Source organism: Salmo trutta, chromosome 7, assembly GCF_901001165.1.
Source record: "Salmo trutta chromosome 7, fSalTru1.1, whole genome shotgun sequence".
Lineage (NCBI taxonomy): Eukaryota > Metazoa > Chordata > Actinopteri > Salmoniformes > Salmonidae > Salmo > Salmo trutta.
The window spans coordinates 20129517-20148510 of record NC_042963.1 but is presented as its reverse complement, the minus strand read 5'-3'; the positions used below and the strand labels follow the sequence as shown (position 1 = coordinate 20148510).

At 44.8% G+C, this 18994-nt stretch overlaps 1 protein-coding gene across 2 annotated transcripts; it reads right to left on the bottom strand.

The window, feature by feature from the left end:
• Nucleotides 1–206: 206 nt before the first annotated feature.
• Nucleotides 207–18837, bottom strand: LOC115197110 (retinaldehyde-binding protein 1-like). Of its 2 annotated transcripts, none has more exons than XM_029758298.1 (8): nt 18818–18837; nt 5195–5238; nt 4383–4511; nt 3847–4051; nt 3294–3472; nt 2310–2468; nt 1957–2067; nt 207–838 (listed from the first exon to the last, which is right to left on the bottom strand). In XM_029758298.1, exons 2-8 carry the CDS (start codon nt 5204–5206, stop codon nt 710–712), a joined length of 924 nt encoding a protein of 307 aa, XP_029614158.1. In that variant the 5' UTR covers nt 5207–5238; nt 18818–18837; the 3' UTR covers nt 207–709. The 2 variants fall into 2 exon arrangements, with proteins under 2 accessions (XP_029614158.1, XP_029614157.1); XM_029758297.1 differs by lacking the exon at nt 18818–18837 and adding an exon at nt 6078–6184.
• Nucleotides 18838–18994: the final 157 nt, after the last annotated feature.

Genomic DNA, 18994 nt, shown 5'->3' with positions numbered 1-18994 from the left:
CGTGATGTATAAAGTAATCGTGTGTGTTTTTGGTTCCGATAAGGGTGTGCAAACGCAATACATTTATGGGGTGGGGGACTTTGAACTTGTATCCTTGAAAAACATTATTTTGTTGTAGATTTCTCTGCATTTATTGTGTATTCCTTGCTAACCTATGTTTTGTGTTTTCCAAAGATTCTACAAGCCAAGGCGAACAGATTGTCATCTTTCTTTTATATACAGTTTATTGAACACATAGTGGTGACGTGCTCATGCCTCTGCAGCAATTCAGAGGATTAAACCGCTCGTTCTTCTCCAAGCACAAACAAATGGAGACGGGGACTTGTTGAATTCCTGGCCTTCTTATCACCGTCAGGTGGATAGAGCAAACTGGACCCTGCCAGGTTTAGCTAGTACTAGCTGTCTGGGTCAGAGATGGGGTTAACACAAAGCATGTCCCCACAGTACAGAGAAAAGCTTGATGGTTCGGGCTGTTAAGTAACCCAATATAAGGCCTGAGCCAAGGATGTATAGTCTCTGTGCTGTTGGGAGTGCTTTGTAAGGTGTGTTAATACCTAATAACCGCTGGAAAACAAAATCAGTGCAAGACCACACCCACAGTTTTCTAAAGCCACACCTATGGTTTTTATTTCACTTTTTTTTTCCTCCAGAGTCTGTTTGGCGGTGTGTGTGTCTAGATGGAGAGGTGGCGGATGGGTAGAGGGGGTGTTCAGTCGAACAGCTTGGCTGCTATGGCTTTGCCGTCGTACTTGGAGTTCTTGCCGTCGAACTCGGAGGGCAGGATGTCCGCGTCAAACTCCTTGTAGTAGTTGTCCAGCTCGTCTCCGTGGACAAACACCTGATTTGGTAGACAGACAAACCTATTAACTAAAATATTCTCACCATATACACTCAGTGGCTAGCTTATTAGGTACACCCATCTAGTACCCCCCCCCCCCTTTGCCTCCAGAACAACTTCAATTCTTAGTGGTGTGGAAACGTTGGTCAATTGGTATCAAGGGACCGAACGTGTGCCAGGAAAACATTCCCCACACCATTACACCAACGCTACCAGCCTGTACCATTTGACACCAGGCAGGACGGGGCCATGGACTCATGCTGCTTACGCCAAATCCGGACTCTGCCATGAGCATGACTCAACAGGAACCAGGATTAGTCTGACCAGGAAATGTTTTTCCCACTCTTCAATTGTCCAGTGTTGGTGATCGCGTGCCCACTGGGACCTCTTCTTGTTTTTAGCTGATAGGAGTGGAACCCGGTGTGGTCGTCTGCTGCAATAGCCCATCCGTGACAAGGACCTACGAGTTGTGCGTTCTGTGACGCCGTTCTGTACACCACTGTTGTACTGCGCTGTTATTTGTCTGTTTGTGGTCCACCTGTTAGCTTGCACCATTCTTGCCATTCTCCTTCCACCTCTCATCAACGAGCTGTTTTCGCCCACAGGACTACCGCTGACTGGATGTTTTTTGTTTGTCGCACCATTCTCTGTAAACCCTAGACACTGTCTTGCGTTAAACGCCCACGAGGCGGCCTGTTTCTGAGATACTGGAACCGGCGCACCTGCCACTGATGATCATATGCTCAAAGTCGCGTAGGTCACTCGTTTTGCCCAACATTCAATCGAACGGTAACTGAATGCCTGCTTTATATAGCAAACCACGTCCACGTGACTCAGTCTGTAGGAGCTAACAATTTTTGTGAACTGGGTGGTGTACCTAATAAACTGTCCACTGAGTTTTTCATTATTGTATTTACTGTTACCTGTATATTACATGTTGATTTAAGAACCCATTCACCTTCCTTACTTGTTGATTTTTATCATGTTACTTCAGACATTTTCCCCATTTTTAAAATCCCAAGTTTTTCCCCACTACTTTCCCACCAACCTCTCACTATAAAAAGGCTCAATTTTTAATGAATTCTTTCATGTTCTTTCACAGGGCCTGTTTCACTCACTCTCTCCAGCAGCTTTCCCTTCATGAGGGGCTTGACCACGTTGTAGGTGGTGGTGAAGTACCAGGGCTGGTGGATGAAGTGGACAGCCTTGAAACGGGCAGGGAAGGAGTCCTGATGCACACAAGAGGAACAGCGGTTCAATTCGTTACAGATCTCACCACCACTATGACCATAAATAAGCATCCTCGTTGAACAAGTAACGGAAAGGGAAACTAGAATTGTTGCGCTACAACAGAGTTCAGCGCATTAGATTAGAACCGGGACGATAACCCGAAAATAAATGTTTAAAAAAAATCCATTATTTTCTATCACAAGGTGTTTACTATTCCTTTGGAATGTGTGGGGAAAGTGACCTGCAACATGTCCACCATCTTCTTGAGCTCAGTGGGTTTGATGCCAGAGGCCTGCTGCATGGTGAAGCCCTTGAAGTTCTCAATGATGCAGAAACCGTTGATCTGAGTCTCCTCGTTCTCCAGCAGGCTCTCCAGGATTACACAGTAGGCACGCAGGATCTGATGAGCACACATATACACGCATAGTCACATGTGCGCAGACACACACACACATGTTTGAAGCACACACCCGTTGACGCTTCTGTTAACATGACGAGAGGAATTGGGGGGAAAAAAGGGCCAGCACTCACTTGATTATGATTTGCAATAGTAGGAGCTTTTGTTTTTAATTCTTTCATAGCAACATGACTCAGTAGACCATACTGGCATACGTTACGGCCAGTGTGTGGACTATTAGGTAATATTGCTATGAAAGAGAATTAAAACTAAGCCTCTATTATTGCAAATCGTGATCAAGTGAGTGCTGGCCCTTTAAAAAAATAAATAAAATGTGAGTGATTTATTTTTGGTTCCAAGCAACCTTTTTACCTGTCTATGCAGATTTGTATATATATTTTTTTCATATTTTGAGCACGTTCTCTTCCTATATTGAGTGTGACAGAAGCCCTTGATGACCACAGATCTCATGAGCCAATTCAAATGATTATTATCATGGGATGATTTCAATGATCAATAACTCCCGTTTGACAACCATTACTGTATATCTATGAAAATGTTGGTCCTGTCATGTTTTTAGGGCCGTGCGGGGACCACCAATGTTTATATATATTTTTTATTTAACTAGGCAGGTCAGTTAAGAACAAAATCTGATTTACAATGACGGCCTACCGGCGAACAGAACAACAGATTTTTACCTTGTCAGCTCGGGGATTCGATCCAGCAACCTTTCGGTTACTGGCCCAATGCTCTAACCACTAAGCTACCTGCTGCCCCCAATGTATCTCAAATGTGTGCATTGTGGGGACACAGGTCCCCGGTAGTCACCTCATCAAAGGTGATCTCTTCGTAATCCCAGTTCTCGATGTTGAAGAGCAGAACGATGCGGCCGTACTTGTCTCTGCTGGACAGGATGCCTGGGTAGCCGGCCTCGATAGTGCTGCGGACAGCTTCCGGGGTCAGGTTCTCGAACAACTCAGGGTAATCCCTCCTGAAGCGCACGTAACCTGAACGTAGACACAGGATCATCAAGATCAGATATAGTCTGGCCAAGTTAGAAGTTGAGCATAAAGGAACTTCAACAGACGCTTATGTTGTTGTTTGGTTAGGTTTAACCAACTACATTTCGTTCCAATGCCACTGTTCAGAATAATCATGTGCACAATAGCATGGCTTCCTTAGCCTGGTCCCAAATCTCTTTGTGCTTTCTTGCCAACTCCAACAGTACTTGGCTATACAGCAACAGATTTGGGACCAGGCTATAGCTGCCTGTCATTTTAAGAAAAAGCATTTATAACACATGACATCAGCTTCAATGAAATAGACAAATGTGCTCACTAAGCTTCTCTGACATACAGTACGGTAGTTTGTGGGGACCCACCCTTCATTAGGTCGAAGGCTCTTGGCACGTCGTATTTCCTGGCGCGGATGAAGCGGACCAGCATGCCGTCGGGCTTCTCTCCAAAGGTTTCCAGCACCCCTTTGGCCAGGTCGTCCTCCGCCTCTGCCTTCTCCTTGATGATTCCCCTCAGCTCCTTGACTGCCAACGCCCGCTTTTCGTCTGTCTCGTTCAGCTCGTCCTTGGCCTGTAGGGAACCATCAAAGCATCAGTCAGTCAACCTCAGAACTGAAGAGCAGCTATATATTTTTTTTCAGACGATGGTGCTATATGTGGCATCTACACAGTACGATGTCATGCTTGTTCTTGTAATTTGCCTTTGCAAAGAAATAGCTCTTTTGGGGAAATTTAAGATACAATTAAGTGTTTTTGTTTTTGAGACCAGAGGGAGTTTGTACAGGTAGTCTGGACTCCAGTTGAACTCAACACATGATTTGTGGTTGCACTTGAGTTTGTGGTAGGGCTGATGATGTGAAGTGAATTTACAGTGTAAGGTTTGTGAGCGAGTGACTGCAGACCTTCTGCACGGTGTGGTCAGGCAGCTTGGCGCAGGGTCCGAACACGGGACCGTGGTCCTTGACCGTGAGGCGCTCCAGCTTGGCCCTGAGGGCCTGCTCTTCTTCCGACACCATACGGAACGTTCCACTCTGGGGAGAGAGGGGTGGATGATCTCACAACCATGACTTGCCAACAAGCACCATTCGCTCGCAAGACTACCAAATAGCTACCTTACGAATGAGGTTTAAACCAGGGCGTACGCCAATATACAATCCAAAAGGAGGCCTCCTATCAATGGGCTTTAGTATTAGCATTGGTTAATCTCCCTCACATGAGCACAGTAAAGCCTGTTTAACCTGGGCTGAGATCTGCTTAGGGGTTAATGCTAGCAATTGACAGCATCCAGCGCTAATGTGCCTGAGAAATGTTGAGCTGCCATTGTCCATGGCACAGGAAGTTATATGACGTTTGAGTCAACGTTCCCTGATGGGTGGACTGTCTGGCGGCCAAATTGAACGCCATTCTATGCTGTTTGAGTAACCCTACTGTGGGAAGTGACGGAAGAACGTGATGACGCAATAAGCGTATCTATTGTGAATTGCATCCTCCGAAGGAACATGATGATGCGCTCTGTTTTCTGCTCATCACTGGATGAAAAATACAATTTCTCAGAACGTGACTCTCAAGCTCAATGTCTCTACATTCGTCATTCCACAGACTTGTTACGTTTGACCATTGATCTGCCATAACAACCACAACTGAATGGTTTGAATAATTACAGTGCAGCATCTAAGCCTGTTGCATACAAAGAGAGGAGCTTAGAGGTACTTACGACGACAGCCATTTCTTTAGTTGTTTAGAGCAGCTTTGTACCCACTGGAAAATAAGAGGGATTTCATTATTCACAATTGGAGAATAGATTGGATTCCAGGAAAACATCAAAATAAACAATTCACGTATTGTGCTCCAAGTTTAAACTCCCTCCATCTTAACCCGCCAGCATTTGTAACACTTCAGATTGCGCCTTATTTGTCCGTTATCTGAATTAACAAAATGTCTGATTCTGTGTATTTTATATAGCAGGATGTATCAAATAATAACACCAGACTCAATCACGATATCACTGACACAATAGCACAGTTGTATGGACAGGGTCAGGCGTGGGTCAGCCACTCAATTCGGAGAGACTGTGCAACTGATCCCATAGTGCATTCAGATCATCGGAGCGACCATCAAAGCTTCCCTCCAAACTTCTGAGTCAGCTAGAGAGCTCTGCGAAAGCACTGGACTCCATTGATGGTCAGAGCTACAGGCAGTGGGTTCCCAAGTCCTCCGCTAGGCACAAGAAGGAAGCTGAAACATTCTGCCTGTCCACATTTGAGATATGGTCATAAACCACAAAGTATTCAAATCTCTCGTGTTTAGCAGATTTAACCCCCCCAGCGTTCAACAACCAATCCAGCATACAAGGCAATGCTCTGCCTTGTAAAACATGGGAGTAATATGTCATGAAATACCAATCATTTTTCACTCCTTCCTCCTGAGCAAAGAAACTTCCTAATTTGGGCTCCAATCCAGCAACACTCCACTGGGTCCATCAGAACTGCCAAACCCCCAGCAGGATTTGGAATGCACCACCCCCTGGGTGTGAGGGAGATGGGTCACAGTGGGTACCCCACATCGGAGGCTTCCGGATCGGGGAGATTGAGCCTTACCTGGGGAGGGAGGAAGCGGGGCGCTGTCGAGAGTCTGTGTGGAGCAGGACGGCCAGGCCCTACCATTTGTAGCGTCAGGATTGGTGTCGTCACACTGGATTACGCCCATCAGATTTCTCTGATAATCAGCGTAAAGTGGAAGGGGGGGAGAAGAAAGGAGGGAAGGACAGAATAGAGCAATGATGCTGAGCCAATAGAAGAAGAGAAGGTGGGGTTAGGGTGGGCTAGAGTGACGTGGGTGACGGTAGGGGTTGCTGTGAGATGTAATGGAAGGGATACACTTTTAGGTTGGGGGGGGGCATTTGATTGCATTCCAACGCTTCTTGGAACAAGTGAAAAGTAGTGGTTGTTAATACTCTCTCTGTGGCCTGCAACATGAACAGAGTTCTGGAGAAGGGGAGGTTCAGACCCGGCGTTGAAGGCACTCTAACCCTTCACGCGTATGACCACGCATATGATTGGGAGGTCTGTCTTTGCTGTATAGGACCAGGTCCCCCCCCCCCCGCTGCCACCAATTGTGCAGCCAGGTAAAGTGTATAAAGCAAGAGTTTTATCATTTTGTATCACTGACAAAGAGAGGACATGTCAATGGGTCTAGCCCAGATTGTCAAAACCTTTTTTTTGATATATCATGATACCTTCTTCTCCACCACCCAATGACTACTGGACCCGACCCCCATGCATTAGAATGTGGAGTAAGGTCTATTCTTATCAGTAAACACAGAGCCCAAATCAGCCACGAGTTCTATTATCTAGGTGTTGTCAGGTTCGTTTTCAAATACATATGTTCTTATGTACTATAGAAGATTAAAATGCTGTGCCCATGCTATATAACATAGTATAGTAGCATTGTGGTGTATGTGGCTACAAACAATGTTAACCCTATAGAATGGGGACGAGTTTAATGTAAGGTTTGTTACGTAGGTACATACAGGTACAAAAGTCCCCCCATTTAATCCGAAGAGAATGAGGGTTAGAAGAAGTGAAAGGGTGATTGAACTAAGGAGTAAGATTAATTGAGTGGTTCAGCTATGCAGAGAGAGAAATATACAAATACTAGATGTTAGGTGTGGTCTTTAGTTCGTAGCACGGGAAACATTTGAGGAACAATGAAATGAGTAAGTGTGGAAGTAGGTGAGGAATATAACCAGTGATGGTGAAATAATGAGTGACGTAGGAAGTAACCAAGAGTTACATGTTGAGGTAGCCATGGGTGTTCCAGTATAAAGCAGATGAAGGATATTCGGTAGTGAGCCCCTTTTCCCCAAAATGTCACTGATGCAGGTTTCACACTGACGCAATGGTGGAGCAGGAGTAATCTCTTAAACCAGGTCTGATCCGCTCAATGAGGGGGTCTGTGTGACTAAAGCGTACCGAATGGCAGCACAATGCCAGGCTCTGTGTTCCCATAGTCAGCCCTGAGCCCAAGGGCTAAGTTAAAGCTTGTGTGTGTGTGAGTAATGGAACCAGCAGCAGCACAGATAGTGGGACCATATAGGCTGCGTTTAGACAGGCAGCCCAATTCTGATTTTTTTTTCTTCTTTTTACCAATCACAGATCCTTTCAGAGCTGATCTGCCTTTCCAAACAGGACTACTTTTAGTTTCTGCTAATGCAAGTGTTGATCTAAGTGGCTAAAGCTGCAGGATTTCTCTGTGACGTGTTCTGTGACGCCATACTGGCAGTTCTCTCTCAGTCATCAGCATGACCCATGACCAAACAAAAAAAGGTGGAAGGAACGAACTTTGATGAACTGTTCAGCTTCGCAAAAGGAAGCTCTGATATAATGGCAACCATTAAAGGTACATTCCCTAAGGCCGGGATTCATTCAATGACTTGTTTCAGCACTGCACTACTGCCAATGTGCCTTTTTTTATAGCAATCTGAAATTGCCAATTTCCCCAAAGTAGGCGGAGATCGCATTCGTGGTAAACACTGTGGATGTCGGCTCAAGCGTAAATTAACTTTTCAAAGTAAAGTGCAATGCGCTTGTCAACAATGCGCCTTTCATTGAATCCCGGCCTTGGTTTGCCAGGGAACCGTGTCACCCCAAGGCTTTTTAAGGACGAAGACCCTCTGGCTATCTTTTTTTAAACCTTACACGATTATGTCTGTTCTTCCAACCCTAATCACATCTGAACAGATGTAGTTAAAGTGGCAATATGTAACTTTTTGGGTGACCTGACCACAGAAATGTGAGTTACAGATCTGCAAGTCTAAGAAGCGGTATGTGCCATATTTCTATGCTTCCTGTTCTAAAGTTTCACTTTTGCATTTTTTTTTACTTTCGGTGTTGTACACCAGCTTCTAACAGCTGAAATACAATATGTTTGGTTATGGAAAATATATTTCACAGTGGTTTAGATGGTACAATGATTCTCTACACTATACTAGCTTAGTTTGTCACAAACTGAAATTAGGCGAACTATTAGAATTTTAGCAACCAGGAAATGGCAGAGCAATTTCTGCATAGTGCAACTACAGATAGAACAATGAGACAGATATTTCACCGGATGTATAAATGTGAAGCATTTGTTTGGAGATGGAGTTTGGCTGACATTCTGCAAATGTTCTCATCAATGAACCATTTGATCTCAATACAGGTTTCTGTTCCCAAAACTAGATTCTGTTATGAACAGAGTGGACTAAGTTTTTTTAAAATCGCTTTGTTTATTAGGAGTGTAAAGGCGAATTGAGTTATTGCACACGCACACTTCACAAGGTAGGTGTTCCCTAACGGAAATATGCAGAAGAATGCTAGAACTGACCAATAGGATCCCGCTAGCTCGTGCTTGGCTCTTCCCACCTCCCTGCTTGTTCTGCCCACTATGACTAATTTGTTCACATTGGAAATGACAGGCTGTGGTCTATCTTGGTTTAATTATAAAATAATCATTGGTGCAACTTTATTTTTAATCTTTGGTGCAACTTTTTTTTTTATCTATGTAAAATATGGAAGTAGATCACTGTTTAGTTTCAACAGGCTCTTCCTAAAGGCACAGACAAGCTGCTCTTTAGAATAGGCAGTTAATTTTTTTTTAACGTGTGTGTGTGTGTGACCACGTTTTTCTCCCCAATTTTGATCTTGTCTCATCGCTGCAACTCCCCAATGGGCTCGGAAGAGGCGAGAGTCGAGTCATGCATCCTCCGAAACATGACCAGCTAAACCACGCTTCTTAACACCAGCCCGCTTAACCCGAAAGCCAGCCGCACCAATGTGTCGCAGGAAACACTGTCTCAAGGAGTCGCTAGAACGTGATGAGCCAAGTAAAGCCCCGCCAGACAAACCCTCCCCTAACCCAGATGATGTTGGGCCAATTGTGTGCCACCCTTATAGGACACCCGGTCATAGCCGGTTGTAACACAGATTGGGATTGAACCCGGGTCTGTAGTGACGCACTGCAGTGCCTTAGACCGCTGCGCAACTCGGGAAGTCCTATTTGTATGTTTTTACCACATTTAAGAACCACAGTAGACTGAAGTGGACTTACATAGAACCTCTGTACAGCTTTAGTAACCATTCGAAAGACTTAGTATTGACCAACCACTTCAAGTTAAGTAGTGGCATTGCATAACATGCATGGATATCTGTAGGCTACTTCAGAACTGTATAAGGGCATTTGTGGGGGCAAACTAAAGGAGGAAAAACACAATTCCTTTTTTTTAAAGACGATATTTGTGTGCAGCATCATGAGCATAAAAAAGCTATATACACGTGGTCACACCTATAACTGCCAGAGCAGGCTTCTCTGAGCCTCCTTTTGATATGATATACAGTCATGACCAAAAGGTATTGGCACTGTTGATAAATACTGTAAAATAAATACTCAGCTATATTGTATGCTTCAAAAAATGGGAAAATGATATTATTTTATACTAATGCAATTGCTCAGAGAAAGATATTTTGTTTAAACAAGTAACAGGTTTTCAGTGGGGTTCAAGTCCATAACATCGAAGATCCACCACCATATTACATACCTACTGTAAAATATGGCCTATTTTGCTTCCACTGGTCCTGGGCCCTTAAGGTCAACAGGCATCATGAACTTTACCCAGTGCTAAGACACTTTAGCCAACCTGGTTGCCTCTGCCAGGAGGCTGAAACTTGGCCGCAAGTGGATGTTCCAGCAGGACAATAACCCCAAGCACACCAAATTTCACAAAGAAATGGTTAATTCATCACAAAATCACATTTTTGTCATGGCCATCTGTCTTTGGACATGAACCAATCTAAAACATTTTAGAAAAAGGCTCAGTGCTATTATCCTTGCAAGGGGAAGGGGCTGGAGTATTGAAAACAGGTGTGGCAATTTTGACCCCTGTCTTGATTACTTGTTAAACAAAGCCTCTTTCTCTGAGAAATTGTATTAGTATTAAATCGTTTTCCAATTTTCTTTATCACACAATATAGCTCAGTATTTATTTTATTTTAACAGTATTTTTTTGCTCATCTTCATCAAGGGTGCCAATAATTTTGGTCATGACTGTAGGTCTGACGAAGCACGCTGCAGCATGCAGCCAGAATGGTTACGCTGTAGAACCTGCCTAAGACCAGTCTGCTCGTCAGTTTAAAATTGGCAGACATTTGATTTCCCAGTGGCTATAGCGGAAATGGAGCCTTTCCTGTCCCTCACCTTAACCAGGGAAAAACACCCCAAAAATCTGATAATGACACAAAATATGTTTTTGTTGTAATTTAAGTGTTTAATTGTTAATAAACATGTAGACAAGTAATATTGCAAATTATATTTTTCATATTATCGTAGAACATGGTCAGCATCATGAAAATGGCTTGTCCATCGAGTCAGGAGACATGGTTTAGTGACATATTTTGAGTCAAAATATTTAAATGTCATAATACAAAGTAAAGTATTATAGGTGTTTAGGGAATTACATAAACATATCAACTAAATATTATAAATAATTTATAATACCTGTCCCTCAATTTCATGTCACTGATGTTACCCTTAATTTTTTTTTTTAAACACCACTTTGAAAAAATGATACATCCTGCCATCTTCCTGGGTCAAAGGTTAATTGAAGTCAGGGCTGTTTTGAAGCATGCACGGTGAGTCTGCACTCTGTTCATATGTTAGCAATTTGAGGATTAATTTGGTAATTTAATGCTTTTAAACCCCTCACTGGTGTTATACAGTTTAAAGTATGGGGAAAGGAAATATGATTGAAATAATTGATCCAATCACGTTATTAAGTGATTTATTTACAATTTAAAAAGTGTGGTTTGTGCTACTGTGGCCCCCATTTTAGATATGCCATCTTGTCAGCAGATTCTTCACTGGTGTTATGTCACTTGTGTTACTGTTCCTGTTGGTAACATCTGTGACATGACAATAACACTGCTAACTTTTACAATGTTTCAATATTGTAATTTGTAACATAATATGGCTTTTCTTTTGATAGATATGGCAAATACAAAAGTATGTACTGCTGAAAAGCTAAGACTCTACAGACCCGGACCGCAGAGAAGCCTATCTTGAAAAAAACAACTTACTTATTTAAAGGATTTAGAGAGTCAAAAAAGAGAGTGAATGATCTCACAGAGAGAAGAAAAAGACAGTAGCGAAAGCAATGTCGGGTCAGACAGGAAAAAAACACGGAGAAATGTTGAGAGCAGGAGAGACGGTGTTGACCCCTTCTTCTGCAGAGCGAGACTCTTTTGGGTGGTGACGCCGCAGGAGAGAGACTGAGAAACTTGCCAGTGTAAGACTCATGAGAACTTGCAGTTTATGGCGGGTAAAATGCACAAACTTGGTCTTTCACAGTCCAGCAGCCACGAGGAGATTGCAGATGGCACAGTTGGTAACGATTCAAAGGCATGTACCTATGGCGAATCCCAAGAATGTGAAGATGCCACTGCGCCACCGGGCTAGACAGCAATCCAACGAAGAGGTGTGGAGAAGATGGAGCAAATGAAGAACAAGAGAAAAGTAGCTTAATCACTGTGAAGAAGGATACAGCCATAACCGAAGAAGAGCTGGTGACCCAGTTCCAGGATAGGCTCTTTAAATTTAGGAGACATCTGTTCAACATCCGATGGCAGTACCACAGCTACCGGACCTTGAGAGAGAGAGAGAACCTGACCAATGACTGCTTGATCCATATAGATTTTTCACATGCAAGTATGCTTCAGAGGTCCAGTCAGTTCACTTCGAGGGTTCACACAAGAAGGTGACAGTCCACACTGGTGTCTTCTATGTGGCAGAGGAGCACCCCCATCTCTTTCTGCACCATCTCACCCAGCAGAAGGCATGACCAAGCAGCCAAATGGGCTCACCTGGACACCATCCTGGACATGATAAAACAGTAGTACCCTACCGTGCAACACTTTCACTTACTCAGTGATGGCCCTGTTTTCAGTGAGGGCAACTTCTATGTGGTTGGCACTGAACCTTTCAAGAAGGGTTTCCAGGGGAGTACGTGGAACTTTTGAGGCCAGTCATGGAAAGGGTGCTCCGGATGGAGTGGGGGGTTCACTAAAGAGGTAAGCTGACCTCTTGGTCCACCACGGGAAAGACGTAATGGATACGATGTCTTTCTATCAAGAGGTAACGGACTCTGACACTCAAATACAGTTGTATTATGCCAGTGATGAAGCGATGGAAAGTAAGGCACAGAAGACTTATGGGGTACCTCTAGTAACCATAAAAGGAACCCAATGCGAATGCACCAGGTTCAGAGTATCACGCCTGGCATCCTAAAGTACAGAGACGTAAGATGTCTCGGCCAAGCAGCACAAAGCGTGTGGGATTTCAAATGTTATGGACTCCAAGAAATCACTCTCCCACCAGTGCCGGCTAATGGCCACGGTCTCTCACCTTCATATCAAACAGATGCCATCTACCCGGATAACTCAGCTCCACTTCGTCCAGATGTCATAGAGGCTCACCACACTGGACAGTGGTGGTGGTGGTATTCCGACAGGTCCACAGATGACGCCATCACACTGCACATTATCCTATCCCATCTGGACAAAAGGAATACCTATGTAAGAATGCTGTTCATTGACTACAGCTCAGTATTCAACACCATAGTGCCCTCCAAGCTCATCATCAAGTTGGAGGCCGTGGGTCTCAACCCCGCCCTGTGCAATTGTGTCCTGGACTTCCTGACAGGCCGCCCCCAGGTGGTGAAGGTAGGAAACAACATCTCCACTTCGCTGACCCACAACACTGGGGCCCCACAAGGGTGCGTGCTCAGCCCCCTCCTGTAGTCCCTCTTCACCCACAACTGCGTGGTCATGCAAGCCTCCAACTCAATCATCAAGTTTGCAGACGACAACAGTAGTGGGCTTGATTACCAACAACGACGAGACAGCCTACAGGGAGGAGGTGAGAGCACTCGGAGTGTGGTGTCAGGAAAACAACCTCTCACTCAACGTCAACAAAACAAAGGAGATTATCGTGGACTTCAGGAAACAGCAGAGGGAGCACCCCCCCTATCCACATCGACAGGACAGCAGTGGAGAAGCTGGAAAGTTTTAAGTTCATCGACGTACACATCACAGACAAACTGAAATGGTCCACCCACACAGACAGTGTGCTGAAGAAGGCGCAACAGCGCCTCATCAACCTCAGGAGGCTGAAGAAATGTGTCTTGTCACCCAAAACCCTGACAAACTTTTACAGATGCACAATCGAGAGCATCCTGTCGGGCTGTATCACAGCCTGGTACGGCAACTGCACCGCCCTCAACCACAAGGCTCTCTGGAGGGTGGTACGCTCTGCACAATGCATCACCAGGGGCAAACTACCTGCCCTCCATGACACCTACAACACCTGATGTCACAGGAAGGCCAAAAAGATAATCAAGGACAACAACCACCCGAGCCACTGCCTGTTCACACCGCTACCATCCAGAAGGCGAGGTCAGTACAGATGCATCAAAGCTGGGACCGAGCGACTGAAAAACAGCAATCACTAACTCAGAGGGGCTGCTGCCTACATTGAGACCCTTTTAATAAATGGATCACTAGTCACTTTAAACAATGCCACTCTAAATAATGCCACTTTATTAATGTTTACATATCTTACACTACTCATAATAAAATAACATTGAAACATGCATGAGAGGACCAGCTGTTCCGGAAGACTGTGATCACGCTCTCTGCAGCCGATGTAAGACCTTTGAACAGGTCAACATTCACAAGGCCGCAGGGCAAGACGGATTACCAGGACGTGTACTGCGAGCATGAGCTGACCAACTGGCAAGTGTCTAAACTGACATTTTCACCCTCTCCCTGTCCGAGTCTGAAATACCAACATGTTTTAAGCAGACCACCATAGTGCCTGTGCCCAAGAACACTAAAGTAACCTGCCTAAATGACTGCCGACCCGTAGCGCTCACGTCTGTATCCATGAAGTGCTTTGAAAGGCTGGTCATGGCTCACAACACCATTATCCCAGAAACCCTAGACCCACTCCAATTTGCATACCGCCCCAACAGATCCACAGATGATGCAATCTCTATTGCACTCCACACTGCCCTTTCTCACCTGGACAAAAGGAACACCTATGTGAGAATGCTAATCATTGACTACAGCTCAGCGTTTAACACCATAGTGCCCTCAAAGCTCATCACTAAGCTAAAGAACCTGGGACTAAACACCTCCCTCTGCAACTGGATCCTGGACTTCCTGATGGGCCGCCCCCAGGTGGTAAGGGTAGGTAACAACACATCCGCCACGCTGATCCTCAACACAGGTGCCCCCCAGGGGTGCGTGCTCAGTCCCCTCCTGTACTCCCTGTTCACTCATGACTGCACGGCCAGGCACGACTCCAACACTATCATTAAGTTTGCCGATGACACAACAGTGGTAGGCCTCTCCCTCAACGTGATCAAGACAAAGGAGATGATTGTGGACTTCAGGAAAAAGAGGACCGAGCACGCCCCCATTCTCATCGACGGGGCTGCAGTGGAGCAGGTTTAAAGCTTCAAGTTCCTCGGTGTCCACATCACCAACAAGCTAACACGGTCCAAGCACACCAAGACAGTCCTGAAGAGGGCATGCCAAAACCTATTCCCCCTCAGGAGACTGAAAAGATTTGGCATGGGTCCTCCGATCCTCAAAAGGTTCTAAAGCTGCACCATCGAGAGCATCCTGACTGGTTGCTTCACTGCCTGGTATGGCAACTGCTCGGCCTCCGACCGCAAGGCAGGACAGAGGGTAGTGCAAACAGCCCAGTACATCCCTGGGGCCAAACTTCCTGCCATCCAGGACCTCTATACCAAGCGGTGTCAGAGGAAATGCTCTAAAAATTGTCAAAGACTCCAGCCACCCTAGTCATAGACTGTTCTCTCTGCTACCACACGGCAAGCGGTACCGGAGCGCCAAGTCTAGGTCCAAGAGGCTTCTAAACAGCTTCTACCCCAAGCCATGAGACTCCTGAACACCCCCTCCCACACCGCTGCTACTCTCTGTTGTTATCATCTATACATAGTCACTTTAGTAACTCTACATGTAAATAAACTCAGCAAAAAAAGAAAAATCCCTTTTTTCAGGACCCTGTCTTTCAAAGATAATTCGTAAAAATCCAAATAACTTCACAGATCTTCATTGTAAAGGGTTTAAACACTGTTTCCCATGCTTGTTCAATGAACCATAAACAAATAATGAACATGCACCTGTGGAACGGTCGTTAAGACACTAACAGCTTACAGACGATAGGCAATTATGGTCACAGTTATGAAAACTTAGGACACTAAAGAGGCCTTTCTACTGACTCTGAAAAACACCAAAAGAAAGATGCCCAGGATCCCTGCTCATCTGTGTGAACGTGCCTTAGGCATGCTGCAAGGAGGCATGAGGACTGTAAATGTGGCCAGGGCAATAAATTGCAATGTCCGTACTGTGAGACGCCTAAGACAGCGCTACAGGGAGACAGGACGGACAGCTGATCATCCTCACAGTGGCAGACCCCGTGTACCAACACCTACACAGGATCGGTACATCCGAACATCACACCTGCGGGACAGGTACAGGATGGCAACAACTGCCCGAGTTATACCAGGAATGCACAATCCCTCCATCAGTGCTCAGACTGTCCACAATAGGCTGAGAGAGGCTGGACTAAGGGCTTGTAGGCCTGTTGTAAGGCAGGTCCTCACCAGACATCACCGGCAACAACGTCGCCTATGGGCACAAACCCACCGTCGCTGGACCAGACAGGACTGGCAAAAAGTGCTCTTCTCTGATGAGTCGCGGTTTTGTCTCACCAGGGGTGATGGTCGGATTCGCATTTATCGTCGAAGGAATGTGCGTTACACCGAGGCCTGTACTCCTGAGCAGGATCGATTTGGAGGTGGAGGGTCCGTCATGGTCTGGGGAGGTGTGTCACCGCATCATTGGACTGAGCTTGTTGTCATTGCAGGCAATCTCAATGATATGCGTTACAGGGAAGACATCCTCCTCCCTCATGTGGTACCCTTCTTGCAGGCTCATCCTGACATGACCCACCAGTCATGCTGCTCGTTCTGTGCGTGATTTCCTGCAAGACAGGAATGTCAGTGTTCTGCCATGGCCAGCGAAGAGCCCAGATCTCAATCCCATTGAGCACGTCTGGGACCTGTTGGATCGGAGGGTGAGGGTTAGGGCCATTCCCCCCAGAAATGTCCGGGAACTTGCAGGTGCCTTGGTGGAAGAGTGGGGTAACATCTCACAGCAAGAACTGGCAAAGCTGGTGCAGTCCATGAGGAGATGCACTGCAGTACTTAATGCAGCTGGTGGCCACACCAGATACTGACTGTTACTTTTGATTTTGACCCCCCCTTTGTTCAGGGACACATTATTCATATTCTGTTAGTCACATGTCTGTGGATCTTGTTCGGTTTATGTCTCAGTTGTTGAATCTTATGTTCATACAAATATTTACACATGTTAAGTTTGCTGAAAATAAACACAGTTGACAGTGAGAGGACGTTTCCTTTTTTGCTTTGTTTATTACCACAACTAACCGGTGCCCCTGCACATTGACTGTGTACCGTTAACCCCCTGTATATAGTCACGCTATTGTTATTTTACTGCTGCTCTTTAATTACTTGTTACTTTTATTTCTTATTCTTATCCATATTTTTTTAACTGCATTGTTGGTTAGGGGCTCGTGTGTAAGCATTTCACTGTAAGGTGAACACCTGTGACTAATAAAATTCGATTTGTCATCTAAAATATAGGTAACACCAGTGACAAAAAGGTAGCACTTGCACTTTATGTAATTTATCAAAAATATTCAAATTAAGGTAGCATGTTGATTTATAATGGTAAAGGCTAATCTATAATCTGACTAAGTTTTGGTTAAAAAAAAATATTTGAATTGTTGGCTCTTCAGAGTCCACCACTTCCGTAGAATTGGAACGCCGACTGCGAGCCAGGCCTAATCGCCCAACATCAGTGCCCGACCTCACTAACGCTCTGGTGGCTGAATAGAAGAAAGTCCCCACAGCAATATTCCGACATCTCGTGGAAAGCCTTCCCAGAAGAGTGGAGGCTGTTATAGCAGCAAAGAAGGGACCAAATCCACATTAATGCCCATGATTTTGGAATGAGATGTTTGACGAGCAGGTGTCCACATACACTACATGACCCAAAGTATCTTGTAGTATAAATCATGTATAGAGGTTCCAGAGAAAAGCTGATTATATGGGAGACTAGAGGACTTGCTGTACATTTGACATCACAGACGGCTCTGAAACGAGATCGAAAGCTAAACTGAGTTTGTTCCAAGATTGCACTCCCACCTAGTGGAGAAAACGAACAAGTTGCTCATATTCAAGGCAAAAAAAAAAAGATGGATTCAGATCATATTGTAACGACCCTGGGTTTATAAGCGTGGAAATCGACTGCCGCACGAGCATGCTTTTGCGGCACAGTCGATAGCGCGCTGGACCTCGGGCGAGGAGGTCGAGGGTTCGAGACCTGCTCCTTGCTGTTTCATTACAATATTAACACTGCGTTTGATCTGAAACATTTAGAAAAAAAGTGAAATTCCATGTTCGTGCAATGCATCAGCACATCTATTTTGAAGTCCAGTTAAGACTAGAGGTCGACCGATTAATTAGGGCCGACTTCAAGTTTTCATAACAATCGGTAATTGGCATTTTTGGACACAGATTGTGGCCAAAAGTTTTTTGTTACACCTTTATTTAACTAGGCAAGTCAGTTAAGAACACATTCTTATTTTCAATGACGGCCTGGGAACGGTGGGTTAACTGCCTCGTTCAGGGGCAGAACGACAGATTTTTACCTTGTCAGCTCGGGGGTTCAATCTTGCAACCTTCCGGTTACTAGGCCAATGCTCTAACCACCTGCCTTACATTGCCCTCCACGAGGAGCCTGCGTGGCAGGCTGACTGCCTGTTAAGCGAGTGCAGCAAGAAGCCATGGTAAATTGCTAGCTAGCATTAAACTTATCTTATAAAAAAAACAATCTTAACATAATCACTAGTTAACTACACATGGTTGATGATATTACTAGTTTATCTAGCGTGTCCTGCGTTGCATATAATTGATGTGGTGCCTGTTATAATTTCTCACCGAATCATTTCTCACCGAATCACAACCTACTTGGCTGTTGTCGATGTGTGCCTGGGGCGAGGAGAGGGACGGAAGCTATACTGTTACACTGGCAATACTAAAGTGCCTATAAGAACATCAAATAGTCAAAGGTATATTAAATACAAATGGTATAGAGAGAAATAGTCATAATAACTACAACCTAAAACATCTTACCTGGGAATATTGAAGACTCGTGTTAAAAGAAACCACCAGCTTTCATGTTCTCATGTTCTGAGCAAGGAACTTAAACGTTAGCTTTTTTACATGGCACATATTGCACTTTTACTTTCTTCTCCAACACTTTGTTTTTGCATTATTTAAACCAATTTAAACATGTTTCATTATTTGAGG